General features: G+C 44.5%; 4 protein-coding genes across 7 annotated transcripts in view; 1 reads left to right on the top strand and 3 right to left on the bottom strand.

Moving 5' to 3' along the window:
* Positions 1–270, bottom strand: part of bcam (basal cell adhesion molecule (Lutheran blood group)) — a 39,648-nt gene extending 39,378 nt beyond the window's left edge. For both annotated transcript variants that reach the window (XM_036537925.1, XM_036537926.1), the window contains exon 1: positions 60–270. In XM_036537925.1, coding sequence (XP_036393818.1) covers positions 60–117 — 58 coding nt within the window. In that variant the 5' untranslated portion in view covers positions 118–270. The remainder of the gene's footprint in view (positions 1–59) is intronic.
* A 14,753-nt stretch (positions 271–15,023) lies between these two features.
* On the bottom strand, positions 15,024–18,482 carry rps19 (ribosomal protein S19). Its single transcript, XM_036537961.1, has 6 exons — positions 18,446–18,482; positions 17,432–17,502; positions 16,990–17,090; positions 16,339–16,522; positions 15,245–15,299; positions 15,024–15,085 (listed from the first exon to the last, which is right to left on the bottom strand). The coding sequence occupies exons 2-6, from the start codon at positions 17,500–17,502 to the stop codon at positions 15,059–15,061; spliced, it is 438 nt and encodes a 145-aa protein (XP_036393854.1). The 5' UTR covers positions 18,446–18,482; the 3' UTR covers positions 15,024–15,058.
* Positions 18,483–20,620: 2,138 nt separating this feature from the next.
* LOC118784391 (adenosine receptor A1-like) lies at positions 20,621–23,323 on the top strand. The gene is made up of 2 exons (XM_036538623.1): positions 20,621–20,955; positions 22,483–23,323. The coding sequence occupies exons 1-2, from the start codon at positions 20,621–20,623 to the stop codon at positions 23,321–23,323; spliced, it is 1,176 nt and encodes a 391-aa protein (XP_036394516.1).
* A 2,065-nt stretch (positions 23,324–25,388) lies between these two features.
* cadm4 (cell adhesion molecule 4) overlaps positions 25,389–27,536 on the bottom strand; it is a 64,160-nt gene continuing 62,012 nt past the window's right edge. For all 3 annotated transcript variants that reach the window (XM_036537934.1, XM_036537933.1, XM_036537935.1), the window contains 2 exons: positions 27,201–27,329; positions 25,389–26,678 (listed from right to left, as the gene is read on the bottom strand). In XM_036537934.1, coding sequence (XP_036393827.1) covers positions 26,569–26,678; positions 27,201–27,329 — 239 coding nt within the window. In that variant the 3' untranslated portion in view covers positions 25,389–26,568. The remainder of the gene's footprint in view (positions 26,679–27,200; positions 27,330–27,536) is intronic.

The following is a 27,536-nucleotide window of genomic DNA, read 5'->3' as shown; positions in this document are numbered from 1 at the left end:
ACTTTGAAAATTAACTTTTGAAAGAGCTTAAATAAATGTAGGCAATGGAGGAGGCTTACCTTGTAAACACCAAAGTAACAACAGCGAGGTGAGTCCAACGCTGAACATCTTTTCCATGTCTCGGTTCTGACTGTAAATTTTGTTAAGGTCTGACTCTTAGTTTGCGTAAACTACTTTATTCGCCGTTTGCAACACGAACTGAAATTGCTGGCCACCTCCGTTGTGTCTCTCAACTCCTCTCCGTCTCCCAGGCTTTTCCCTCCCTCTTTCTCTCACAGCGAGAAATCTGATGCTGGTGGCAGTGTCTTGCTTGATATATTTGCACAAAAGGTGACCCCCCGCCCCCTTCTCTCCCGCTCTCTCTCCTCTCTTAGTTAAGGTGAAAAAGCGTTGGTGCTACACCGTATAGCCAACAGAGATCGCGTTTGTGTTAAAATTATATAACTATATATTAAACAAGGACAGTGATAATACATAATAATTATTATCTAACAATACCGTAATAATAGCATTAAAACCAGGCTAGTAATAATAATAAAACTAAAAACATCACAAATAATAGTATGCATATTATGAAAACGACGACATTAATCGTCATCATTAACTACTGCAACACGTGTGCTTTTGTGGAATTGTGAGTTAAGGTAATTGAATTACGGCCATAAAACTAATTAGCTTAATTTAGTCTATATAACATCCGCGGTAAATAGCGTTATAACCACAAATAGGCAAACGGTACCATAATCCAACAGAAAAACCTGTGTGGTGAATGAGGTGGGTGGGATTATAAACCGGTTTATCATTGCTGCCGCTGTTAAAGTATAATCTCTGCTTTGCTTATTACAATAACCACCGTTAAATGCATGTACATCCTGTAAATAGAAAACAGATGGCTACTGTAGACGATGACGTCTGTCTTCAACCAAAAAACGGTCTTCCTTAAACATTTAAAGCTCCACACCAAAACATTATCATCTTTTCGTGTCACTGAAAGACAAAATTATAAGCATGTGCGTGAGCTGCTACAACAAACACTAGATTTTCTGTTACGACATTTCCCGCTCCTCTTTCAAGTATATTTGATAATTTGATTGCATAAATGTCATAAACCATTAAAGCAGCAAGGATACACACTGGGCAGTTGTGTAGCAAAATAATCTCATATAACCACTAACGGTTTAACAGTAGTTGCAGCAGACGCTAATGTCGCTGCCTCCGCTGATAATTATAGCACTCCTAGCAGTTGTGTTTTAGCCGGCATTCCTGGGATACTTGGGTCGAAACAGCTGTTTTTTCATAGACACAGAGATAGAGTTTACTGTTCAACAGCGCATACTGATCACTCAACGAGAGAGGCGGGGCTGCAATGTGAAGCGTGTACTGTATTCTACAGAGCAGTGCTGGCGAGGCCTATGCACAGTGCATGATTTGTTGGTGTGTCATTGCATTAGCCGAGCGGCTATTCCTGGGCTTGACAATACTGCATAGCGAAAACCCGCCAACCCCCTACGCAACAGTATTGAATAATGCCGTTCATCTAGAATATCAATTACAGGAAACAAGACGAAAATGTCATAAATCTGGGGAAGACTGGGTGAACGGGGAGAGGATGGGGTGGTGAAAAGAAAGAGGGTGAGAAACAGGGAGAGAAAACATGATAAATCCAGGAAGGGGACAGATCAGATCAGTGCGAAGGAGATTTTAAATAATTCTGTGGTCTCAGTAATGTCGATACACAATCCCGGGGAAAGGCAGCAATATGCAAAGAGTAGGTGATCGAGAGAGACCAACGGCAGAGTTAGAGCTGACTAGTTTGTAGGACAGCCGTTATTTTCATTATTTTAATGGGTGTTTTGATACACTTATCCAAACATAATTCTGATGCTAATGTGCAAAGCCAGTGCACTCCAATCATACGAAGCAAATCACACAGGACAAATATTATTCTTAGAAAGGGAGTGCACAACACCAGCTGTTTTTCTCATTTTGCCTAATTTTATAAAAACAGTTGTCTAAATATACACAGAAAAGCAAAAAGCTTGAGGGTATGTTTATGAATTCTTGCAGACCCTGCTGCATTGTAACCATGCACTCAGGACATACTTGGTGAAAATGGGAGGAAGAAATCTTTCATTTTTATGTTCCATAAAAACTCCCGCACAATAATTTCACAGTGGTATTTTGGTGAACTCATGAAATCATGCATTATTTAACAAGCACTGTAAACTCATACTATTCCACAATAATAATTCATTGTTGGATAGTACTTCTGTGGTTATCAGAGTGCTTTGCAGTGAGAGGGGTAAAATTTAACTCAGCTACCACTAGGCTATGACGCAAGGCAGCCATTTTGTATCACAACACTAACCTCACATCTCCTGGGGCAAGGGGATGGATTAATTAATGAAGTTACACTGGACATCCTCCCACACTTTGTGATAAGTGCTGTAGGATCTTTTCATGTCAACAGTAAGCAAAGACCATGACCAGGACATCTTATCGTAAAGATGCATCTCCTTTAGCACAGTGTCCCCAGCACTGCATTGAGGCCATGGCTCTCTACATGGTCCAGGGGGAAGACTGCCCCTATTTGGCCAAAAACATTACTTCCAGCAACAGACTGCTTAATCTAGAAGTTTGCCCATACAAGTACTGATCAGTCTCAGCTGTCCTTGCCATGAGTCATCATGCTGGTGAATACTGCAGCATAGCATCTTGAAACAAGCAAAAGAAATCTCCATCATCCACAATGTAAGCTTTTTTTTTTCCTGTTTTTAAATTCCTTTACGCCACTACACCCTTGAATTTTTGACTAGGTTCAAAATTTATGTAAAATCTAAATTTCCTAAAGCACTCTTTCATAAAAAAATGGAATGTCCACAGAGTTGAAATTGTACTGAAATTGGACACAGCACTGGCATAGGGCTGCATATCATTACATCACATTAATTTAGTAGACGCTCTTATCCAGAACGACTTTCAGCACAAGAGAACATAAGTGTATCCATTCAAGCTGAATGAGCAACAGTGTCAGACCAGGCTAACAACACTCCCAGACTAGTGGGTGTGAGCATAACACTATTCAAGCCTTACCCTAAGTTAACTTATGCAACCTGACTAGACGAGGGAAGCCAAGTATACTACCATATATCCATCACTAGATCATAGAATCCAAAACACATTGCAATACCAAATATCATAACGTTTAGTTGCGACAAATCTCCTTTTCTTTTTGGAAATGTTTGTAAGGGTTGAAATTGTTGTGTTAACGAATATATCCGTCCAATACATCCAATTGTAACTACAGATTCTTTTCCATTAAAATTCAGTAAGCATTTAAAAATGAACCAGTGTTTAGTTGGAATACAAAGCACACAAGAACTCAGTGGCCCTTACAAAGATGATTTGGCTGTCATTGGCCAGTCTTCACGGTCGATTGGGCAGGACATTTGTACATTACAATACATGCTCATAGTGATTGTGTATTGGGAGGTGAATCTATATAAGTGGGACACTGCCCAGCAGGATGCAGGATAACAGGGTACATGCACAGGCCACACCCACAGTCAGTGATTGGTCGGCAATGTACGCAAAGCTGAGTGAACAGAGCACCCATGCATACAGGCATGTGCTTGAGGGTCATTCATATGGCCTTACATGTGCGTGTGTGTGTGCGTGTGTGTGTGTGTTGGGGGGGGGGGGGGGGTTACAACATGTCACACACTTGCACATTCACACACATTCCAATCCACAGCGGCCATAAAGAGAATGATAAATGAAAATGTCTTCATCTAGTTCAGCATAAAATCATCTGAAATGTTCAGCTGACACATGCTGTTTTCTTGAGATACCTTTGGTAACCTAATGGTCCTTTGGCTCATTTACATTTGGCATCCGCACTGAGGGGATGATAGGATTATTGAGAAATCTAGAAATCACTAAAACTGTATACAAATATTGCTATCGTAAAGAAATATGAAGAATCCAAATACGTATAATAACGTCTCTTCTTAAGCTTCACCCTACAAGCAGAAAGGCTTCCTTTAAAACCAGTCCACCTTGCAGTATTCATTTCACAAAATGCAAATCTCTTTCTTTGTGCTAAAAATTCATTTTAATATTCTTGCCCCTCTCTTTAAAATTTCTCTTTTTTCCTGCCGTTTTCCCCACTGCCTTGTACACCTTAGGGTAATTCATGGCCTTATTTTGCTGCTGCCAATCAAAATTCAGACTCACTTCTCCTTTTTAGCTAGAGGCTAATAATATGAAATAGTTAAATCTTTTAAAGAATACTTAAATACTCAAAATTAATCATGACCTTTAAATGTGGACCTGGATTCAGCAGTACATGTTTTACATAATATAGTAAATGAAAGATGCAAGGTATTACCCCTAAAACAACCTAAAATCAGCACACTTCTGCTATAATTGAGCTGCCAACTGCAAAAGCATGCCAAAGATGTGGAAGAAGTAATGTCGAGTGTAGTTTGAAATGAGCGATCATACATTTTTTTTCCACATGAATAATTGATCAAAGATTAGCAGAGTAATGCACAGCACTCTCTCTGTCTGAGTCAGGCAGTGAAGTGCAACTCTGAAGAACTTTGAAGATGATGTTGTGCAGTGAGGCATATTCCTTTACTGTGAAGATAGTGTTGCCAACTGTACTGCATTGGTGTGTTTCTGCCTATGTGCTTGTCGCGGACCTGCTATCGTGTCTACTTCAGTTAATGCAGATCTCTCAAACTATGCCTGCACTGTAACTGCCCACACACGTGCGACGGCTGTGTTTGGCTATCTGTCAGTCTGTGGCACAGCAGAAAGCCTGTAGGAGGAGGAGTGCTCTTGCCCGTCAATCTGTCTGTGAAGGACAGGCCACAGGGTCAGTTCAGCTGGGTCCGGGTGAGGGTGTCTGTTTGATGTGACCTCCCATGAAGGGACCCTCCCTGTCCCCGGAGGCCACCGCCGAGACGCAGCCTCCCCTGTCGTGCCCCTTATTGATCGCACTCACACAGCTGACCAGCAGACTGGTCTTCTGTTACCCCCCCCCCCCCTTGCTCTCTCTCTTGTTCCTGCCTGTCCCTCTTGTCCCCTCCACTTCATTAGATATTCCTCGCTCTATATCATTTCCTACTCATTGTGCCTTCCCCTTGCTTCCTGCCCTCTCCCACTCTCTTTCCCTTATCTTTCCATGTCTGTGTTGCCCTCTCAACCCCCCTCCCCCCATTACCGGTAATAGAAAATAATACTAGTATTATGGCCACAATGACTGTGCATTCAGGGCCTATCACCGTGACACACTCTTACACACAATGACGGCGTGTTGGCATCAATAGGTCTCTGTGTCACTGCTGGGAGTGAGTCAGAGAAAATCCTTGCGCTAAGCATCCCGGAGCAGAAAGCGGCGGTTTGTAATGTATTGCAGCCGGCAGCTGACGTAATTTAATGCGGTGCTCGGTTGGCAAGGTGTTCCTTTAGTCTGTGCTCTCGTTTATTACCATCAATATGCAGAAAGAAATGTCTTGGGAGAATGGGAGAATGTCTTAAGAAAGATGGCAGCCCCTTACTGACAAAGCATTTGCTGATGGACTCGCTTGTACTTCTCAAAGGACAGTTCATGAAGTTCCTCAGGAGAGAAGAAATTCTAGACACATTTTTTTTGGTTTAATCTCCACACTAGGACAGTCTCATTTAAAGGGCACCTCTGACTGTTACCTGAATAATTATCAGTGTTTCATCTCTAATATGTACATCACATAGCTTAAAATGAAGTAACTCTTACAGGGCAAATTCATAAATTCTTAGTGTGTCCAACCAAATGCTTTCCCTGGGTTTTCATCTCTCGTGATAGTACTTTAGATGCTATAAAATGCCTATTAAAAAAAGTCCTGAATAACCATTAGAAATTGAATGTCAGCCCATAGGATGTCCTGACAGGAAGAGCAAATAAAATCAGGCTGCATCTGTGGGTGTGGGCACGCGCCTCTATGACCGGATCTGCCCTTGCGTACGAGCGTGAGGCATCCGATGCAGACAGCAGGGGCTGGACAATCTGCTTCTCTGTGCTCTGCAACAGCGGATCCCCACAGCCAGCCCCATTCAGGGAATCAGCCTTCATGACTCACTCATTTCCCTCCGCACAGGGCGGCAGCGCTCCGCTGTCATCCGCAGGGGGGGTTTCGCTATGATGTAATGCCCTAAAACGCTCAGCTTTTCCTGCTAATCAGGAGGTGCCCCGATCAATAGAACACGTTCATCTGTGATGTTCGCTGATTTCTGATCACTGATAGCTTGTTTGTTGATGACTGAGTAATTTACCACAACTGGAGATGCTCAGATGGATTGGATTGCATTGGGCAATATTCTGTTTTATTTCTAAAACAGGAAAGAATTTTAAACTTTTCATTTGTGTGCAGTTGTTTATGAAGTCACTGGACAACACCAAGAAACATATGTGAACAACAGCATCTTTCTCTGCGTTTTTCTTTCAGCCTTCTGCTTTTCTCACAGCGAAAAGAGAAACGTGAAGCGGAGAGAAACATCAGACGGGAGACGAGGAGGGTGGGCCGTAACGAGGGTAAGAATTAACAGGATGACACAGACGAGAGAGAATGGCAGAAATGCAGAGAATGAACATATGAGAATGCCAAGAGGGGCAGCAGAGTTAACTGGTCTGAGAGATCCGGGATGCAAGAGAGCACGGAGAAAGAGATCTCAGATTATGCTTACACCCTTCCCAACAAAGAGACCTGCATGCCTGATACACACATTCACCACAACGCATCACATAAAACACGTTCACTGCAGTGTAAAGTATACCACACACATTCCCTGCATTTTATAATATACCATGAAGTCACACTGCATTGTGTAATATACCGTACACCCGCTGCACTGTATAATATGCAACATGCTAACCGAAGTGCTTTAAATACCACACTCACCACAGATTATATAGAGACACTCACAGGCACAGTGCAGTGAGTGATATACACAGAGACTTGTTTATTTTTAGTGGACTGCACTTACATTCACTACAGTGCATCACACCCAAACACTTAGACACGCTGCAGACAAGACTACTGTACGTAGGTTATATATTCCAATGCATGCACATACACACCAATGATACAAGTTGTCTGCTGCAAAACATGGCACAATCCATACACTCACACACAGGAGTGCACAAGGGCATGGGTGACATTAATACCTGCTGCAGGCATGCACCCACGAGAACAGGATGCTGAGGGTTCACAGTGCACTTAGACACACCCGTGCACAAACCGAAAACAACACTCAGGTCCAACGCCCTGTGATGAGCCAAGAAAGGAGACGAAGAGCGAGGGAGAAAAAGGGATAAAGCAGTGCTCCACCTGAAATTTAAATCTTTGTCTCTCAATATCACTCTCATCCAAGCCCAGCCTGAACCCCACTCAAGCTGTCCTTTCTCTTCCAGCATCTCTTTCTCTCCCATTTCCGCTCCCCGACTCTTCCTCTCGACAATTTTACCCGTTTACCCTCTCTCATGCTCCCCCCCCCCCCCAGTCTCAAAGCCCTCCCTCCTTTCCTCTTTGCCCCCTCCTCTTTCTCTCAGCGTTTTCCACTGAGAGCAAAAACCCACACATCTACATGCAAAGCGCCTTGGCTCCAGCTGTGAACAAGGGATTGAAATGTAAATGGAGGGAGAGAGAAAGAGCAGATCACCTCCACTCAGCCACACACTCGGCCTCCTGGCCGGCTCGCCGGCTGCAGGGACACACTGCCGGGTTGGCTAAATAGAGAAACGCTGTGAGCCTGAGAGGACTGTGACCATGTGGGCACACCTATACAGGGCTCTTAACCTCTGTCCTTCATGAGCCTGACACACTTCTAGGAATCATACAGTCACATAACTGCTTACCTTAGAACGTTAAAATTTGAACTTTAGAACATTACAGAGAACAATAGAACATTAGAACTTATTGTACTACCTGTGAATTCTTTAAATATAAGTAAAGAACAGTTACTCAGAAACTAACAAATAATATACTGCGGATGGAGTTTTTTTTTTTTAGAAATGATTGTATCAAAAATAGACCTGTTATATATTCAGATTTGATATTATGAATTAGTGTCATTTTTACCATCGATATTTATGGTGTCCTATCATATGCTCACGTCTTGACCCAAGTGCTATATAAGCAATTAAAATGGAAATCTCCTGCTTACTATCAGTCTTCTGACTATTTTTGTAACTGTGGTGTGCAGTCAGCTGGTTTTGCCATTTCATACTCATCAGAAAGGATATCAAATAAAACAAATGATTGGCTTGGGTCCTGCTGTATGTACACTGATCAGGATTCAGGACTCACCTTTTCCCTCCAGACTGCCTGCTCCCACTTGACTGGACACAGGTCAGTTCTTCCTTTTCCATTCAAGGGGTCATATCCTCCTCAGACGAGAACACAGCCCTGTGTCAGCAAAGCATGGCTTTATGGCCACTTGGTGACCTTTTAAACATATATCAGTGATTCAGCATTTACATTCCTTTTTATCCACCCATAGTTCTCTGGTGAATTATATAAGAAGGTGTGTGTGAAGAGAGACATGTGAAATGAAAAGCACCCTGAATTTACACATCTGTAGTGTAAGTTAATGGTTAATCTTGTGGCTGTACACAACATGAAGCCATGCTGCGCCCAGCCCCTTGAACAGTGTGACTGGGTGAGACAGTTATGTCAAGAGGCCATGAGAACAGAGAGTGGGTCCCTTGACAGTTCATACTGAAACCAGGCAGAACATGAAAGGATTAAAGAGAAGGTAATGGATAGAGCCTATGGGCCTGCTCATTGCTGTAAAAACACTGAATCCTTATCTGTGCTTCATGTTGTTTACTCCACTTGAGCTGTGTTATGTAGACAAATCTTGCGAGCTTTTTAGAAATGGTATCATTAAATTTATATGCATGTCTAGTTCCCCCATAATTATAGAAACACTATCTGACACTCACGGGGGAGAAGACTGTTTAGGTTTTATAACTTTCTAATGGTTTCTTAATCTTTTTTTCTGCATGCCTCTGTGTACATTTGCCTTCTGGGCTATCAACTGTTCTATAAAAGATTATGTATTTGCTTCTGTGCTGACTAATAATGTTGTCACAATCGCTTCACACATTCTTGTTTCACCATACGAACTCATTTGTACAGACAGTTTGAATCTTTTAAGTAACATGGCCTTTGACTGATCCAGGCCCACATTCTTCATGCTTGATTTGCGCACAGGTAAGCAGCTTCACCCCCTCTCTGTACATAATGCGTACATCCATTGCACGCTCAATGCTCCAATGAAGGCCCTTTGACCGAATGCTTATCTTACGAAATCAAATTTGCGAAAACCGCCGCGTGTTGAAGTCACATTCATTTCCATTTTGCGCATTGCCAGGTGAAAGGTAACGCACCGCGATCGGCCCACGTTTGGGGGCTGTCATGACTCTGCCCGTGGCGGCCGCATTGGTATTCATGAGATTCACGCGTAATGCGCTGCTCTGAAATGCAGGGAACATGAAATTCAACTGTAATATACTCTCCTCTGATGAAAAAAAAAAATTCCCAAACTGATGTACAATCTATATACCATAAAAAAAAGGAATCATAAACCTGCCAATTACCAAACTGGGTTAGAGCGCCCAAGGCAACTGCCTTATGTTATAGTAGTCTCGGCGGATGCCTTACAGAACAAGATGAATACCTTTGATTCTGCATAATTCTGGCACGGGCAGTGCTGGTAGCTTTTGTAGTGAGGTAGTGGAGGGGATTAAGTGGAGAAAACACGAAAGTGCGCTTTTCCTGACTTGAAATGGCCTGCAACGCTGTCGCTTTGAGCTTGCAAATTATTTGATTGATCAACCAGTGGCAATGAATTACAGCAGGTGTGTAACGAGAAATGAGAGTAATTGAATGAATTATGCATGCCTGTACGCACATGTGCCAGCCCAGTGGAGGGCCGCCTAGCATGCTGTGGGTTTTTTTTTTTCTCCTGGGCTGTGCTTGTTTGCATGAAACTCCAGGCTGGTAGCACTCAGGCACGAGGGAGAACGGTAGGAAACAGATACAGCTGTCCGTGCTCTTCAAAGCGACATTGTTCTCTGTATTTACAGTGACGCCAGCTTTCTTTGATGGACCGACACCCACACTGGCTGGCAAACTGACTCGCAGAGACACTGCCGCATTGACTCTTAAAGGACAGGCTCCTCTATCTGCCTATTCATGAGGGAGATACTGTAACTGGCTATTTTCCCCTCATGCCACAAAGTCAATGATAAAGCCACTTCAGCTGAAGGAGGGAGGGAGGGGGAGAGAGAGAGAGAGAGAGAGAGAGAGAGAGAGAGAGCAAAAGAAGAGGGATAGAATAGACAGAGAAGGACAGGATAGACAGGTCACGGAAGGAAGAAAGAGGAATAGCGAGAGATGGAGGGACAGAGGGAGAGAGTAAGTGAGAAAGCAAGAGAGAAAACGAGGGAGCGAGGGAGAGAAAGACAGAGAGATAGGGATCGGCCGAAGAATGAGCCTTGGAATTTGACTGGAGGAGGGAGGGAGAGTCAGAGGGGTCAAAGAGAAGCGCGAGGTAAAGAGATTAATTCTCCTGTACATGTTAACCAAGGGGGATTGCACACCTTGCGAAACTCCCAGCTTTCCCCACCGAACAGCGTACCTGGAGCTGACGGTCCGGCAGGGAGGGGACACAGACCCCGCGCAGCTGCCAAGTATGTCACCACCCAAGGGACAGTCAGAGAAGGATGCACAAAGATACCACGAGGCTCACATTCCATTCGTGCATTTAACTTTCCTCGCTGTTGTTGCCTCTAACATTTTTACTGTACAAAGGGCCAAATGCACAACCAACCCTGCCATGGTTGCTTCCAATAATCACTATGACTTGAGTTATTAACGTCCTCGCTGCTTAGCACGCAAGCGCTACAGGGTGGTTAAGATCCGTAATCCACGTACTTTCGTAGGCGAGCTGTGCTTATTCAATAAATCCACATTTGATGTTTGTATGGGAAAAAAAGAGACTGGAGCCACTAGAGAGTTGGAGTAATTAAAGACAACGAGGCAAAGCAGTAAGAGCTAGGAAAGGTTGGGAGAGGGAGGAAGAGAAGGAGAGGGCAAGGCTGGAAGAGGGGGGTGGCACGGGGTCAAGAGCCGGGAATGCAGGGGAGATAGGAGGATTGGAGCAAAGAGGAGCAATGAGGGGAGAGATAAGGAGGGGCAGGAGAGATAAGGGAGGGACGTGAGGGACAGGAGAGGGGAGAGGGTGACGTGGATGGAGGGAAAGAAGGAACGATGGGGGGAGCGGAGCCGGCGGGGGCCCGGAGAAAGAGGGGAATGTTTGCGTAAGAGGTGAGGCAGGGTATGAGTACGTGAAGAAGTGTGTAGGAGAGAACGAGAGAGAGAGAGAGAGAGAGGCAGGTAGAGTGGCTTGCGTCTGCGCTAAGAGACAGGTAAGGGGGTGGGTGAAATGGCGGAGGCAGAGAAACTTAATCACCTGAGACAAGTGTGTGTATGTCTGTGTGTGTGCCTGCGTGCACGTGCACGCGCGTGTGTGTGTGTGTGTGTGTGTGTGTGTGTGTGTGTGTGTGTGTGTGTGTGTGTGTGTGTGTGTGTGTGTGTAATCCGAGCCTGCATTGGACAGTTGGAGAAACAGTGAGTGCATTAGCAGCATTTCAGAGGCCAAATGGGATAAACAAACCAAAGCCAATGGCCATGGCACTAATGGGCCAATACACACTCAGAAAATCCCAAGCCCCTCCTTACCAACAGCACATTCCAGCTAGGAAACCATTGCTAATCCTCGTCCAGCTCTGGAGGGAACAGCGAGGGCATGGCAGGAGTGAGTGAAGCCTGACCACCTCCCTCCCTGCCTGCGTGCATCTGTCGGCTCCTCATCCCACTCCTGCTTCCCTCCGTCACGCGGAGACAGGTGGGTGAAGGGGGTCGGCCTGGCGCCTGTCCCTACATAAACCTAAAAAGCCCGATTCTCCGACCCGCACGCCACCCGCACGCATCTGTTCCTCGCCCCTCCGCCCCCCCTCTGCTGGGAGACAGGTGTGGGGAGCAGGCGTCCTGTGAGCCAGTCAAGCAAAGAAAAAACCAACCAGGGACTATTGTGGCCTTGCCACACACAGCCACAGCGGCCACAAAACACACAGCAGGTTACAGGTTACACCCCCCAACCCCCTCCCCCTGACCCGACACATGCAGAAAGAGTGACGGATGGGTGACGGCACACAGACGCCGTATCGCAGGGGCACACGAAGAGGCTAACACCGCCGCCCCACGGTAGGGGAGGGAATCCGTTTCCAACCCGCGGGAGCAGGGGCTCGGTGCTAATCATTTTTCACTTGGATGTTTGCCTTAACCAAAACACGGCACTTAAAGACAAAGTGCCTCTGTGAGATTGCAAGCGAACAACGGTAACGAGATTAGATGTTCTGAGGACGCTTAACGACTTCTACAAACAAGCGCTGACATTGTGTTTGCTCACAGAGGAATTTGTGGGGAAAAAAAATAAAGAGAGGCATTGTGGCTTGGAACGTGGTGATTTAGCACTAAAAAGCTAGCACAACAGCGGTGTTCATGAAAAGCGCTGGGCAACAGGAAAGTAAATTTCGTTTCTAATCGAGTAAACCGTTCAGCTTTCTGCCACTTCCGCAAGCAACTGCAACGCTGACTTGCCGTTCCAGACGCTGGTGCGGTAGAAAACCTCCTTCGCCTCCCTGGGGACTTCATGATAGCGTTGCTATTTCTGAAACGGGAGCGCAGACATTCGGCCAGAGAAAAGCAACATGACATCATCAGATTGTTATTCCTTGTTTGGTAATAGAGGATGGTATACCTGGTCACTTCAAACAATGGCATTTTGGTGCGATTTCAGTTTCTGATCTGAAAAAATGGATCGACGCCACGCATGGGTTATTTTGTTCATAATGCTAATTTCCCGTTGGGTGTCACACCCACATGCACATTGAGACATTTAGATGGTGAGCAACATCTGTGATTTTAACACCTGCCCAAGTTGCTGGAGAAGAAAAACATAAAACATACCACGTAAAGTGAAGATACGGCGCAGCCTTGAAGCCACAGACAATGGCCGCATTAATAATAGTAATGAAGACGTTGGCTCTGCCTAACGGTAGCAAGTGAACAAACAGAGCAGACCTCCTCACACACATTCCACACATTTTTCTCAATGGCTCAAGGACATATTTATCTTTCTCCCTCTCTTTCAAATTAGAAGGAGGGGAGGGGAGGGGAGGGGAGCGGGCGAGAGCGGGGGGAAGGGAGGGATGCAGGGATGGGCTCAGGTGTTGGGAGAACAGCTGGTCTTCAAAAGAAGGGAGAGACCGAGATTAAAGTGCGCACACTTCAATGTGCACAGGCTGGCACAAATAGCTGTACAGACGAAGCAGTAGAGCTCGCAGACACGGTGAGCTAGATTGGCAGACACACACACGGATACCTCTGTGACTGCAAGCGAACAACAGGAAGGAACACCTCAGACACACCATGGCACGCAAACACAAAGGCCCACACAGTCATGACAAATGAGACCGAGACACACAAGGCAGACAGGAAAAAGGAGCTGTGGTACAGTTTAGAAGCCGTGCCTGTCCTGGGTTTAAAATGTTTGTCAAATTTTAACCCACTTACAACACCTTTTTATCCTGTTTTGAATAATACTCTGCTGTCAGACGGTGTGTTAAAAACCACTTTAAAATGAATTTGATTGGAAATTATTGGCCTTCACCATTGCCAATCAAACTCATTTTAAAGCGATGTTAACCAAATCCCACTCTTTACTTTCACAAGTCTTTCAAAACTGGTTTAAAAGAAATCAATTTTTCGGCCATAATTGGTACTGGCAGGATGGGATGCATTTGAAGGCACTGATGCACAAAAAGCAATATTCCCAGAGCTCTGTCTCCACCTGCTGCTTACATGAGGTAATACAGAAGTGATTGCTCCTTGTTCACCTGAATTTAATTTTCCTTTTTTGCCAATTGCCCGATTTCTTTTCCAAGTTTTATATAGTCAACTGACAGGTATTTGCAATGTGCAGGGTTATGCAAATGCCTCTATATTAATTTGAAAATGAATTGAATTTACTTATGAATTTAGCTAAATTAATTTAGCCAGATGCAACCAGCCCAGCCCGTGCCATGTGTTCCTGATTTCAGCTTCCATTATAAACAAGCCCAACTGTCACCACCACATGTAGGACTGGACATCATTATGAAAAATTTTAGTCAAAGAAGTAAACACCACATAAAACACAGGCAATCTAATGATTTCATACTGAGCATTTTCCCCAGATGGGCCAGTCTTCGACCCAAGCCAACACCACCTTAATAGGAATATGAGCGCAGTGCAGCTGTGCAGGCCCAAGGCCAAGGCAGCCACCCCTGGTCTTGCATTTACCTTCTCCCTTACCCACCTGCACCTCAGACTCAACGTCTCCTCACTCACTGGAACATCTGCAAAGCTGTGGCACTCCACAAACTGGTCTACAATCTGTCCTTGGCTGTGTCACAAAAAATGAACACATTGCATCCTCTCTATAAACTACAAGCAGGCCTTTAGGTTAACTGTAACTCACCAAAGCGCAAAGTACTGCCACACTGAAGCCTTCATTCGGAGTACCATCTCCAATGCAACTATGTGGACACCACTGGTCAATCAGCTTGAGTGTTGTGTTTGTGTACAGGTATTACTGTTAGAACTGTCCCTACAGAACTAAACTCTACATGGTAAGGCAAACTGCTTCCTTTTCTTGCACCTGTCAGACTGTTAAACCTACCTGATTTAAACCCACGTTGATTTAACACACTAAAAGCTCAATACTGCCAAGATTCAATCAGCATGAATTCAATGCAACTAACTAACATCAATATTTACAGTAAAGGAACAGTTCACCACCACCACTCATACACCCTTCCGGGTACTGTGAGCAGACAAGGGAAAACAGAATGACAACACAGGCCATGATTGAGTTTTATCCAAAACTGTATTTATTACATAATTCAAGATTTCTTGCTTGCAGCTGCAACCTGGGGGAAAAGGAGAGCGCAATGAATCATACCAGAGAGCAGAGGAGTAGAGGGAGAAGGAATAGAAAAATGGCCACAGTGAGGCAGATTAAAAACCTTAACTATTTGAGGGTTGGGAGGGAGGGATTCCTTAAGGTATTAAGACTTCATGGGACTCACCTGGCCAGCAATTCTATCCAGGTCTCTCTGACCCTGGGGAGTTAGTCTGCGACCACTGCAGAGGAGAGAAATGTCACGTTAACGTTCATGGGTGCGGGATCACTACTGGTGGATTGGTTCAGCCACCAGAGCAATATGCAGAGATCACAGAACCAAGAGTGGTACCGGCAAAAATAAGCACTGTATAAACTGTAATCCTTCTACTCCAATTCATCATTTCCCATAAAAACCCTCTCCAAGCAGTTCACTCTCCAGTGAAATCTCAATTTGCATAACCATCGCCTCCAACATACAAATCAGCTGATTCTCCCCAGGCAAAGCATCTCACATTCTGCATTTCTTGAAGATGGTTTAGCAGCGGGGCTGCCCTTTGTATTGCTTCAACTTTGCGATTCAATGTAATTCAATCTGCTATTAACATTTTATCTGTGTGAACACACCTTGCAAGGGCCACAATATTTCTACGATACGTTTACATGCAGCAACAACCATGCAATGGCAAACAGCGAGTCAACCTAAATCTGGGTATCAATTTTTACATTACACCATCCAGAAAAAGCATTAGTGAGGTGAACGACAACCAAGCACCGCCTGGAGTAACTAGAACTGAGGAAATTCTCAGAATTTATACGCAGCTGTGCAATGCTGACAAATCACATCAAAATGTGATACAAGGAAAGCTTAATTACCATAGAACGTGTTACAAACAACATCAAAAGAACAATTAACTGTTCTGAGCCAGAACATGCTTCAAATGAACAAACACACAAACACCGCTTATAGTGCAAGGTAAAATTGCACATCGACTGCATCCTAGTTTTGCAGCATTCAGTCAACCATTTTTTTCCTATAAATGCCTCTAACTGTGGGTAATTACAAGCAGCAGAACAATTCAATTTGTGGCATGTTAACACTGTGCATTTTTAAACTGAAATTTAATTGCGTGCCTGATAACATCTTTTGAGCAGTGGCCCCTTCCACAATGCAGCAGTAATCTCCCGAGTGTAGCAGTAATCACTCATGGTCCTGTTGGAATTCACTGGTGTTTTCATTCTAACGCAAGCTGGGTGTGTCCCTATCCCCCATGCCCTCACCCGTTGGGGTCCTTCTCCACCATCTTCAGCCCCTCCAGGGCCTGCAGCACCTTGCGGGCCACGTTCTTGGAGCCGTGGCTGAAGTGGGCGGGGCAGACGCCGTTCCTCTGGCGACCGCCGTAGATCTTGGTCATGGAGCCCACCCCGACGCCGCCACGCAGGTACAGGTGACGCACTGTGGAGGCTGGGACACAGAGACAGGGCATGTCACACGAGCTGCGTTCCCAAGCGAACCGGCAGTCACGCTCACCAGACAGGACATTAACAGGGACTAACACTCAAGGAAGCTGTTCATCTCTCTAGTTCTGGTGTAGAAGGGGCAGCAGTGTAGCATAATGGTAAGCAGCAGGACTTGTAGTCAAGTCCAAGGTTGCTGGTTCAATTGCCCACAGGGGCACTGCTGCTATACCCTTAGGCAAGGTACTTAACTCACAATTGCCTCAATAAAATATCCACCTGTATAAATGGATAAGATTGTAAAAACCAGTTACTGATGCAAGTCACTCTGGATAAGAGCATCTGCTAAATACCAATAATGTAGTGCAGAAGTACATAGATAGAGGAGAAGTTATTACTCTGGTGTATTACCACATTAACATGGGGTGGGCTACACAAAGAGTACGGTCAGAGAAGTCAGACACTCCATCTCACCGGCTCTGATGTAGAACCAGTTGTCGTCACATGGGGCCAGCTCTTTGTGCTTGGCCAGCTTCACTGTGTCTACCCACTCTGGCACCTTCAGCTTCCCTGACCTGGGAGGGGAAAGAGGGAGAGGGATACAGACAGAAAGAGGACAGGATGTTCAGACTGCATTCAAGAAAATCCAACAACACACTATATTCACCTTGCAATGACATCTTTGGAAGTGTTTCTGCACTTGAACTTGTACCCAGAAGCAACTTTCAGAAAGTTCAGTGCAAGTCCAAAGGACAATTCATTGTACAGTGGTGTAGTTTGGCACTTGAGGCTATGGACAACTTTGACAAGACTTGATGTCCCACTGTTACCACTCTGGCAAGTAGTATATTAACACATTCATTTAAAAGTAGAGCTAAGGGACAGACATGTCTAAAAGATGATGAGCTGGCCTTACTTTTTGAGGAAAGCTGCCAGCGCCCGGACAAACTCCTGCTGGTTGACGTCTTTCACTGTGACACCAGGCATCTGAAATGGGGAAAAGTGCAGGGACGAGAAAAGAAAGACTTCAGACAAAGTCACACAACTCAGTCACTCTCCCCTCGCAAAGGCTGAACAAATTTGTTACGGGCAATGCGTGACAAGCTATTTTAGAGTTCCGAACTGCTTCCAATGAAAGGGTTTGTGAAATTACTACAGCGAACATTCCAGTTCCTAATCAAAATCTGACTAACTTAACAGTAAGGAAAGCTTCCGTGAATACCAGCGTCACACATTTAGGCAATACGGTCCCAGCTTCAAACTACTACACAACCAGCTACACATCTTGCATACTAGCCAGCTACTTACAGCGACCTTATCAAGCTTCCACAAATATGAATACTTTTCCAACACGGTAAATGCGTTACGAGCTCCACATACAAAGTTAGATAGGTACGTCCATACGTATATGCACACTTTGAGTAACTAATTAGAAAAATGAAAACGGCTACATTACCTACTTATGCCAGTTAGCTGACGAGCTAAGCTACCCAGCCAACCGGTACTGAACAAGGTAACATTAGTAAAGCTAGCTACACGTAATGGCAACCACGCTACACTCAAGAGTTACACTTATAGACTCTCAACATATCGCTGTATACACCCCCCACTCAGCTGGCTAAAGAACTTACAAAAGAGAATTTGTCTCTTTAGGCAACAAGTGAACACGGTAACGTACTGAGCCTGGCAAACGTAATGTGACAAGCACGCTGAAAGCATGTTGTAGCAGGCCTGACTCATAGCCGAATAGCTTAGCATTCGCCACACACACTGCACAATAAACCACTTTTACAATCAATCTGAACAACTAGAACATTCTGGTGGCACAAAACAATTTATTTGATGAATCCGGCCAGTTTCAAAATCTTAACTGTGTTTTAAAACAACAATTCTTTGCGTTTTCCTTATCAGAGGAAGACTCCAAATTTACCTTGCTTGCCGACAGCAAAAGAAAGAGGGACCGACGGGGTTTCCAGCCCGTATTCGAAACACGAGGTTCACGTCGACTCTCGCGAGATTTTCGGTATTGAGTCAGATGTGTGAAGTATTACTGGACAACAGATCAATTTGATTCACAATTAGGTAATTCAGATGTCATCTTGGGTTCCTGTTGTACCTGAACGGGTCCGCTGTAAAGACTGTACCGGTTAATATATAATCTATGAAACATATTTTAATTGTCTGCATCATTTCATAAAGGTCGTTTATATATACAGCTTTTAACCATTTTCATCGATGGACTTACGTTAATCATTTTGACATACATTATTTTCTAATTCAGTCCTACTGTTAGAACCTGATACCATTTTGGAATTAGAAAGAAGTATGAGTAGGTAGTAGTAGCTTGATTTGTAAAACGGAGACATGCGAAATAGAAAAAAAAATGTGACTTAAAATAATCTTATCAAGCATTATCATAGTGTCCTTCTCCAATGAAGAGGTGGATACTGTACTTGTCTTGTGGGTTAAGCCTTTCGTTGATTAATCTGGTAATACTGGAAGGGCTGTAATAATACTAATTAATTTCCAAGTGGTGATGTTTGAAAAGGTAAGTATCACCACTTGGCAATTAATTTGTATTATTTGAAGAGATGTGATGTTTACATACGTCTGGTCGAATTAATTAACAACATAGTGTTTGGTAAAACTGAATAGGAACATTAGTAATTAACACTGGCATTTGGTTGCAATATGTGAGAAGCAGCACAAGGGCAGTCAGCTCTCCTCGGAAACAGATGTTTGCAGCACTGAGTAATCATCAGTTCCCTGTTTATTCAAATGGTTCTCACAGCCTTGCACAGCACTGACTGTTCCTGAATACTGCAAAGACATTGTCTGATGCAGAAATCTGAATCTGTTTACTGCACCTCTTAATCCCAAAAAATCTCTTAATACCTGAACAGAAAACATAAATCAGCATGTTAGACGGCTACGATTTTGAAGGGATAGTTGAAATTGGGAGCTAAACCTACAATTCTACACATACATTATGTGTATGTGGGAGTGGGGTGTATAAGCTGTTCATTGTACTGCAAAAAATAGGATATTTGCTTCTGCATAACTGTCAAAAATGTTACCTCAGCTTCAGCAAAACTGAACAAATGTGTTGGGTTGTTTGTGCATTTCCCTGTCTATACCTCTCATCTTCTCATCTCTCTTCACCTCCGGCATCCTCTGTCTTTCACACTAACTGTGAGAGATATTGGAGCAGGAGAAGCAGGTGTGCATTTCCTGCATGGAGTTGCCCTTTGAACGGTTCTGATGTAAGGGACAGAGCTACGTGTGCAGATGGGTTTGCAGAGGAAATTGGGGGTGGGGGGGGGGCTGAGCTGGAAGGTACTGGACACTGACAGAGATAAAAACACATCGATTGAAAAATAGGGTAGAAAAGGGGGCTGGGACCTGGGAAGGAAAGACTGGCACTCACTCTCTGTGTCCTCACCTTTCAGAAACACGCAGATCTTTCCCTGCTATCACTCCAGGTATCCATCTCCATCTTTTCTTTCAATCCCTGCTTTCTTCTCCTCTTGACTCGTACATTTTTAATATTGTCCTTTTCTAGAATGCTGTGATCGTATTTAGACTGTGGTTTTTCTTAATGCTACATATTGTTCTTGTGTTTTAGCCTCAGATGTGACTATATCACAAAATGTTGATGCATGACATGGATAGATCGCTGTTGTTTAAAATCGTGAAAACAGCAAATCTACTTGGTCTTCCCAGACGTGTATTTCAATTTAAATAATTTTTTGAGAGCAACGATTTAGTAAATTATTCCGTGCAGTCAGTTACTTAATAGTAAGCCTCCCAACTTCTTCCTTCTCTGTCAGTGAACTGTCATTGTACTGAGAGTGCCTGTGGGTCAGGGAAGCTCTTTATCAGCCTCTGTTGTGACTCAGTTGAGCCTTAGTGTTATATCTGTCACAGCACAGGTTTTTACAGCGTAAAATGTAGCTTACACTAGAATTGCACTGCATTCGAGTTTGCATTGTGCTAATATCTTGACCGTGCATGTACAGCTAGCCATTAAACTGTTAATGGAAAATTACAGTGTGAACACTCACTAGCACCTTCCTCTCCTCGTGTCTCTCCATCTTCTTCAGTCATGCAGCACATGTGGCTGCACTTGGTGTGCGAGTGTTTGCTGTGCCTGTTTGTCATTGGTGTGAGCGTGAGGATGTGTATGGGGAGGGCCCAGGAGGTGCGGACCGGGGTCGGGGGCAGCGTCTCGGTGTGCCTGCGCCTCTGCCTGGGCTGGGTGGGGGCGGTGGGGGCCGCGGTCGGCATCCCGGTGTCGGTGCTGCTGAACCTGAGGACCCCGCAGTGCCTTTACACGTGCCTCACCCTGGTGTGCTGCCCCCTGCTGGTACGGCAGTTCACCATGTGCCTGCTGCTGCTGCTGGCCCTCAACTCACACCTCCACTACAGGCTGGGAGAGAGGTAGGTAAGAGGGAGAGGGATGGGTATGTCTCTCAGGAGATTGGGGAGAACCTTCCTGGAAGAAAAAGTTAGACGTAACCTGCCTGGCAGACAGATGCATAATATTGGAAGCTTATTTCTCAGTCTGGAATGGGTCACTGTAATTACATCATAAATTAAATATTCATAGTACAGCCTTGCAATGTTACCCATCCTGACAGGATTATCTTTCTCAGCCATAGTCCAATCACAGTGATAAATTTTTTCCCCCTTTATCCTTTCCCCACCCTTGCCTGGAGGCAGGTGTGAATGGCAGGACAGTAATCATTCAGACACCTAGTGCAAATTAAAAGTACAGAATGAAGAAGGCCACATATTAGCAGCAAGACCCTTTTCAGATGCAGGTGTCTTGACATGTCAGTTAGACTGGCTAGGAGGGAGAGGGGAGATAGGGAGGAATGGTATTGTGGTAGATGAAAAACAATGTGGAAAGACATAACACTCGGGAGGTAAAAGAGAAAACAAGCAGAGGACATGCTTTGGGGAAATTCAGCACAAGAGAACACATTGAGAGAAGAGGGTTAATATGGTTGACTTTCAAAAACAGCATATGCCTTCAAAAAGTGGACTGAGCACCTGCAAGGTCACACAACATGTTTGAGCCACAGTTTGCCACAGCTTGGATCTAATGAGTCAGCTGAATGGTGAATGTCAGGGAGATGATGATGTAGCTGCTGCCACATCTACACACACCAATTTCTACCAAATAACATGTTTTTTTCCCTCAATTCACTGGCCGATCCCTCACTGAAACCTGTAAATCAGACCAATAAAGATGATAGTAGTGTGTTCGGTGGGTTTGTCGCTTGCGCTAAATTATTCGTTTCTACCACCTCATTGATTTTTTTTCCCCACAGGAAATCTCTTTGTGGTTTAAAGCATTTGAACATGGTGCGATTGGCAGCCTGGTTGGTTTTTCAACACCTGGATTAGCGCCAAGATCTTTGAAGCGCTCTCTGAATTTAGCAAGTCAATTCATTTTAGTAGGCTGTGAAATAGGGGGGGGGGGGGGGGGGGGCATTTGTTTGTATTTTATAAGAGGGGGTGTTTGGTTGGAGGAGGGAGGAGATAAAAGGGTTGCCAATAAGACAAAGAAGAATTATGTGTGACTGGCACGATTAAGGATGATGGATGGGAAATATTGCTGTTGCTTAGTATGGATAGAATACAGCATATACAGGAGTCCTGGATGGTTGGACAGGAAACATGTGAAAGATGGCAGCTGTCATGAATATGGCTCTGTTGTGGAAACATGCTCTGTGTCTCAACCCTCAGTTAGACAAGAATCCCTGGTGATCCATCGAGGACATAACCCTTCTTCCACGTTAACGTGACTCCATCGTAGAAATGTGGTATTTATTCAGCTTTACAGGAACGCTGTGAGCATGCTGTGTTGGTCTATAGTGCTTCTCTTGCATCTGATTGTTGCTGTTTGTGCATTGTGCCCCCCCCCCCCCCCCCCCCCCCCACTCCCCCTGTCCGTGTCAGATACGTATCCGTGGTAACCCGCCGCAGAGTGCTCTGCCTGGTTCTGCTAAGCTGGGTGTGCTCTGTCCTGACCGCTTACGCCCAGTTCATCGGCTGGAATGCCCTGGACACTTGGGGTGACGTCCCGGGGGAGGGCACAGCCGGACTCGGGCTCGGTGGGGTGGTAGGTGCCAACTGGACCACCCCTTTCCCCCCACCCAAATATCCAGGCCCTCAGGATCGCTCAATAATAGGGAAGTACCTCCCTTATGGTGGGTTCCTATCCAAGTTCTACGTGGAGGACATGCACAACTTCACCTACGCCGAGATCCACGGGAGCCACTGGGGGGTGTGCGCCCCTGACACCGTTCTCAGCCCCCAGTTCCTGGTCTACGTCTACGCTGTCACCGTCTTCCTGCTCCCCCTGCTGGTCCTCCTAGGGATCTACCTGGATTTGATGTGTGTGGTGCCAAAGCTGGTTTCTGACCTGACCCAGTCGCCCAAGGGAGAGACCGCTCGGGCCCACTCCCTGGCACTCTCTCTTTCCCTCCTGGTGTTGCTCTGCCTGCCGCTCCACACCTGCCATGCCGTGCTCCTGTTCTCCCCCAGCACCCTTCAGCCTTCCTGGGCCCCACACCTCGCCGCTCTCCTCTTCCAGCTCTACGGGGTGGTCCCTCCTCTCCTCTACACCCCTGTGGCCGACACCTCCTGTGGACCCCTACCCCGGGCCCTCTCTCCTTCCACATCGTTTGCTTCCCCCAGGAAGGATATTAACGCGACACTCCTCTCAGCTGTGCAGCGCTGGGCCATCTGCTGTCCCACCAGCCAAGCGCATAAAGTGAAAGTGTGTCCACAGGTGTGATGGGGTAAACACTGGACACAATCCTCATCTTAACCCCGGCCATGATGATTCTCACTCTGCCATGATTCTGTTGTCCTATATCAAATCCCAACTCCAAACTCTGTCCCTAGTGACATTTCCTGTTCATAGTAATTATTAAATGGTTCTGTATGCACTGTGTCAGCCTCATTACATTCATTTGTGTACTTCTGTTTTGTATGCAACTCTGGAGGAGGGCATCTGCCAAATTACAAAATGTAAATGTAAATGACTGTTTTTTTTTCTGTGGTTTACCACATTGATAATCACGGGGCAAGATTTGGTTATGGACCACGACATTAAAATTCCCAATTCAGAAGACATCTCTTTAACTGGTAACACAAACAGCAATATTCTATTTCTGTTCCTTCACTAAAACAGAAAACCATAAGCATTGTGTCTTCAGATATTTTCAGTTAGCACCCAATCTAAAGAGACTTAATCAAATCTTGTTTATTAAGCAATAGGGAAAACTATGCTCTGGCACTGCACTGAGACATAATTACCTTCTGTACAATAGTTTCATATTTGTTATGATTGAATGTGGATTTCTGTGTTCTCCTTAAATAAAATGACTTGTTCACACTAATTGGATTGTTCTTTTAATGATTTTGGTCCGGTGCTGGTGTGAAAAATCTCCCCCTCTTTCTCGCTCTTTCTCTCTTGGAAACGTGTAGATGTGCAAATACGAAAGCACATAAACGCAAATGCACGCAAACACACACACACACAGACACACACACACGCACACACACCAAAAGAGTTATCCAGAAAGCCTGTGAAAACGGCAAACATTGCCTTCCAACTGGCAAAATCTCCTTTGGGAAAAAAAAAAAACAGGAACAATCTGTCCCTGTAGAGACAGCCCATTCAAGTAAGTGTTCACTTCAAAGCATCTAGTTTCTTCATGACGTGAACCCTTTCAAGCATTAATGTGAACAAAGTCATTTGAATCAATTGGTTGCACCAGCATTAGAGGACTCGATACATGACTGAAACCTTAAAGCGCAAAGGGGTGACAACAAGCTCCCTCAGTGCTAGGGGGGAAGGTATGTCCCTGTTTAGCGATTGGCTAGTGAGGCTATCATGTGACCTATGGTGCTAATTTTAGATGAGACATGCCATCTATGATGTGCTCCATTCTGTGCTCCAAACCTTTACGCACACCTACTAGAGCGGGTCCATTATTTTGATAGCTGTTTGACAATTAGCCTTTATGGCAGGTGAATGCATCGCCTTGCTATCAACACAAGACAAACACATTGATTCATTGCAGAGATTGCCCTGGCTTTTAAATCTAGTTCTACACCAGATGAACACACACTAACCCTCTAAATGGTTCTGCCAGAGTCACATATGGTATTGATTTTGGAGAAATAATGGAGATGTCATATCTTTCTGAGCGCTTTTACTCTCTTTCTTTATTCTGTTTTTTTTCCATCATTCATCAATTCAGATCTGTTGTTTTTTTCCTTTCCTCTACATCTGTTTATTCTCATTTTCTAGTTCTGTTTTGCATCATCCTGCATTCACCACTCGTGGGAACTCGTGTTGATTGATCCTTCCATCTCTGAATTTTCCTGATTTCTTTTGATTTTCTTTCAGCTCTCCTTCCCTGGCCTCAGAGCAAATGAAAGACCGGCACCCCACTCACTCGCTATTTTTAAAGTGTTTTTTTTTATTTTGTCGTGCTTTGTATCTTTCCCCTATAAAGAAATACAGTTAGCTATATCAACAGCGACGCGTGGACTACAAAATAAAGAGGAGTGAAAGACAGAGAGGAAGAGACAGAGACAGACAGGCACCGAGGACAGACGAGGATAGAAACAGTGAGCAATAGAGGAGAAGAGAGAGAGAGAGAGAGAGAGAGAGAGAGAGAGAGAGAGAAGAGAAGAGAGAGCAGTTTCTACAGAAAAACAAACATGGGAAGTGTACAATTAATAACAATTACAATAATAATAATAACAGTAATAATAATAATAACAATAACAACAATCATAATAGTCCAAATAATAATAATTATAATTAATAAAAACCAATAAGACCTCAGGTATTTCATAATGATAAAATGAAATGATTTTTTTTGTTTTGTTTTGTCTTTTTTTTTCTCAAAGATCACTTAACAGTATTTGTTCGGCTTTGCACCGCTAGGCTAATATTCTGTGTTAGTATAATAACATCACTTCATAATACGTTCCAAAGGAAATCTTTTTTTGTTGCTGTTGTTTTTCTTTTTTAAAAGATTCATTTCATGTTCCTTTTTTGTTGTTGCCTTTTTTATACAAATAACATTTGAGTTCAAAGATATGTATCATTATGTAACTGTGTTTGTCTGTATTACAGTGTTCACGACTTTTTTTCCTGTTCTTCTTGTTTTTGTTCTTTCAGGGTTTTGATCATTCGAGCTTTTTACCCTCTAATAATAGAATTGAAATAATCTGTCCTCTTTAACATCCCTTAGTGGTTCATGCTCTTCTTCCTTTCACTCATGAAGAGAGACAATAAAATCCTTCTGCTACTAGCAAACAATGGAGAGAGAGATTACGCGAGAGAGAAAGACAAAGGAGAAAGAAAGAGAGAATTCTTCAGTAGTACAAATCAGTCCAGATTACAGACAGCGAGAAAACTCAGTAAAAATTCAGACTCCACACTGCCAAGTGATAATGGCGGGACTCATCCTGGAAATGGATTATCAGTTTCTAATACCAGCAGGTACTTTACATTTATAAATATGTGTATCCTTAATGAGATGCCAGTGTTGCACTCTGGGTGTTGTCAAAATGATGTGTGAGAATTAGTCTTTGTGGCTGAGACGCTCCGGCAATTTGAGTATTTCAATTTTCTCACGTCAAGCATCCAATAGCTTATAACCCCCATCGTTCCCTGCTCTCACTGCCTCTGCAACTCTCGACGTGTGTGTTCTGACTAAGCAGTTCTCTCTCAGTGCAGAATTCAGGCATTCTTCTCTTTCTCTCTCTGCACAGTGCATTGGGCAGGTTTGTGTTCCCTCGTTTCTCCCCATCATAATAATTAGCCTCTCTCTCTCTCTCTCTCTCTTTCGCTCTGATTACAGTCTCACGCCTCCTCCCTTTGGCTCCTTTCCATTGTGTGGCACAATTGTACAGGTGGATCGTCTTTCCCTCTCGCTCTTTGTGACGGTTTTGCAGTGTGTGGTGTGGGGTATGCCGTTGTACAGTCGCAGTTCAGGAGGCCACCAGCAGAGGTGGCTACAGTAAATACTCCTTCTTGCCCTCCCTGGAGTCGCTTCCGTTGAGAAAGGCTTCTTGGACTTCCCCGTGCTCGTCCAGACCACTGGCCTCATGGGTCAGATAGGAGCCTGAGAAAAAGTTTAGGAAAATGGTGAGCACTCATGTTAGACTGTCCCACTGGCCGTCTTTGCCGGTGTACTGACAAGACTCTGATTGACACATTTACTCCGACTCTTACTGCCTCACTCTCCTCTCCGTATCTCCCCTCCTCCCACCCTCAAATTCTAATTCCAGAATCCTTTATTGGCAGGAAGGGCATGCTCCAAGGTTGCCAGAAGCTCTTAAAACGATGCAGAAGGAGGGGGGGGGGGGGCGGGTGGAGCATTTTATAGATGGAATATAACACAGTAAACTGAGAAGCTATAAACAAAATCGTCCTGCCTCTTTCCTGCACCTTACTGCAGGACCCGACTCAAGGGTCCAAGCAAATTACTTCCCACCTTTCTTTGTTACCGCCTCATAACTAGGGTGCACACCGCCTTACTTTTCCTTCAAATTTAATTTCAAATTCAAAAACAAAGGCAAAAATCAATAAACATTACTGGTATTAAATACACATTTCGGTACTAAAGCATACAAGTTTCCCTCACCTTTCTGCCTGACAGAGCACCATATGGTGACGATGAGCCCGCAGATGACAGTGAAGACCAGCAGTGCCAGGACGCCCCCTATCACAGCGTACGGTACTGCGCTGTGGGTCTCCACTACTGCCCCGGGATCTGAGGCAGAGATGTGAGGGTTAGTGCACCACACACAGTAACAGTGTGAGAGGGTGGTGTCCATAAACCACATCCACCCCTTTCTATGTTGAGGAACAGAGGATATTGAGAGGAAGAGCAGCTGTGAGGAGAGAATTTGTGCCATGACGGGCAAGCTGCAATAAATGCTTACGACTGTGTGGGGGAAAAAAAAAATAGGAAAATCAG

The sequence above is a fragment of the Megalops cyprinoides genome, chromosome 10 (genome assembly GCF_013368585.1).
Source record: "Megalops cyprinoides isolate fMegCyp1 chromosome 10, fMegCyp1.pri, whole genome shotgun sequence".
In the NCBI taxonomy this organism is placed as follows: domain Eukaryota; kingdom Metazoa; phylum Chordata; class Actinopteri; order Elopiformes; family Megalopidae; genus Megalops; species Megalops cyprinoides.
The sequence above is the reverse complement of the archived record's forward strand: the minus strand, read 5'-3'. Positions and strand labels throughout refer to the sequence as shown.

Coding starts and splice junctions, on each gene's coding strand:
- rps19 (XM_036537961.1), bottom strand. CDS start 17,502: ATGCCTGGTGTCACAGTGAAAGACGTCAACCAGCAGGAGTTTGTCCGG. Junction 17,091..17,431: donor CTGGCAGCTTTCCTCAAAAA/GTAAGGCCAGCT, acceptor TTCCCCTCCCAG/GTCAGGGAAGCTGAAGGTGC. Junction 16,523..16,989: donor CTGGTTCTACATCAGAGCCG/GTGAGATGGAGT, acceptor TCTGTGTCCCAG/CCTCCACAGTGCGTCACCTG.
- LOC118784391 (XM_036538623.1), top strand. CDS start 20,621: ATGCAGCACATGTGGCTGCACTTGGTGTGCGAGTGTTTGCTGTGCCTG. Junction 20,956..22,482: donor CACTACAGGCTGGGAGAGAG/GTAGGTAAGAGG, acceptor TGTCCGTGTCAG/ATACGTATCCGTGGTAACCC.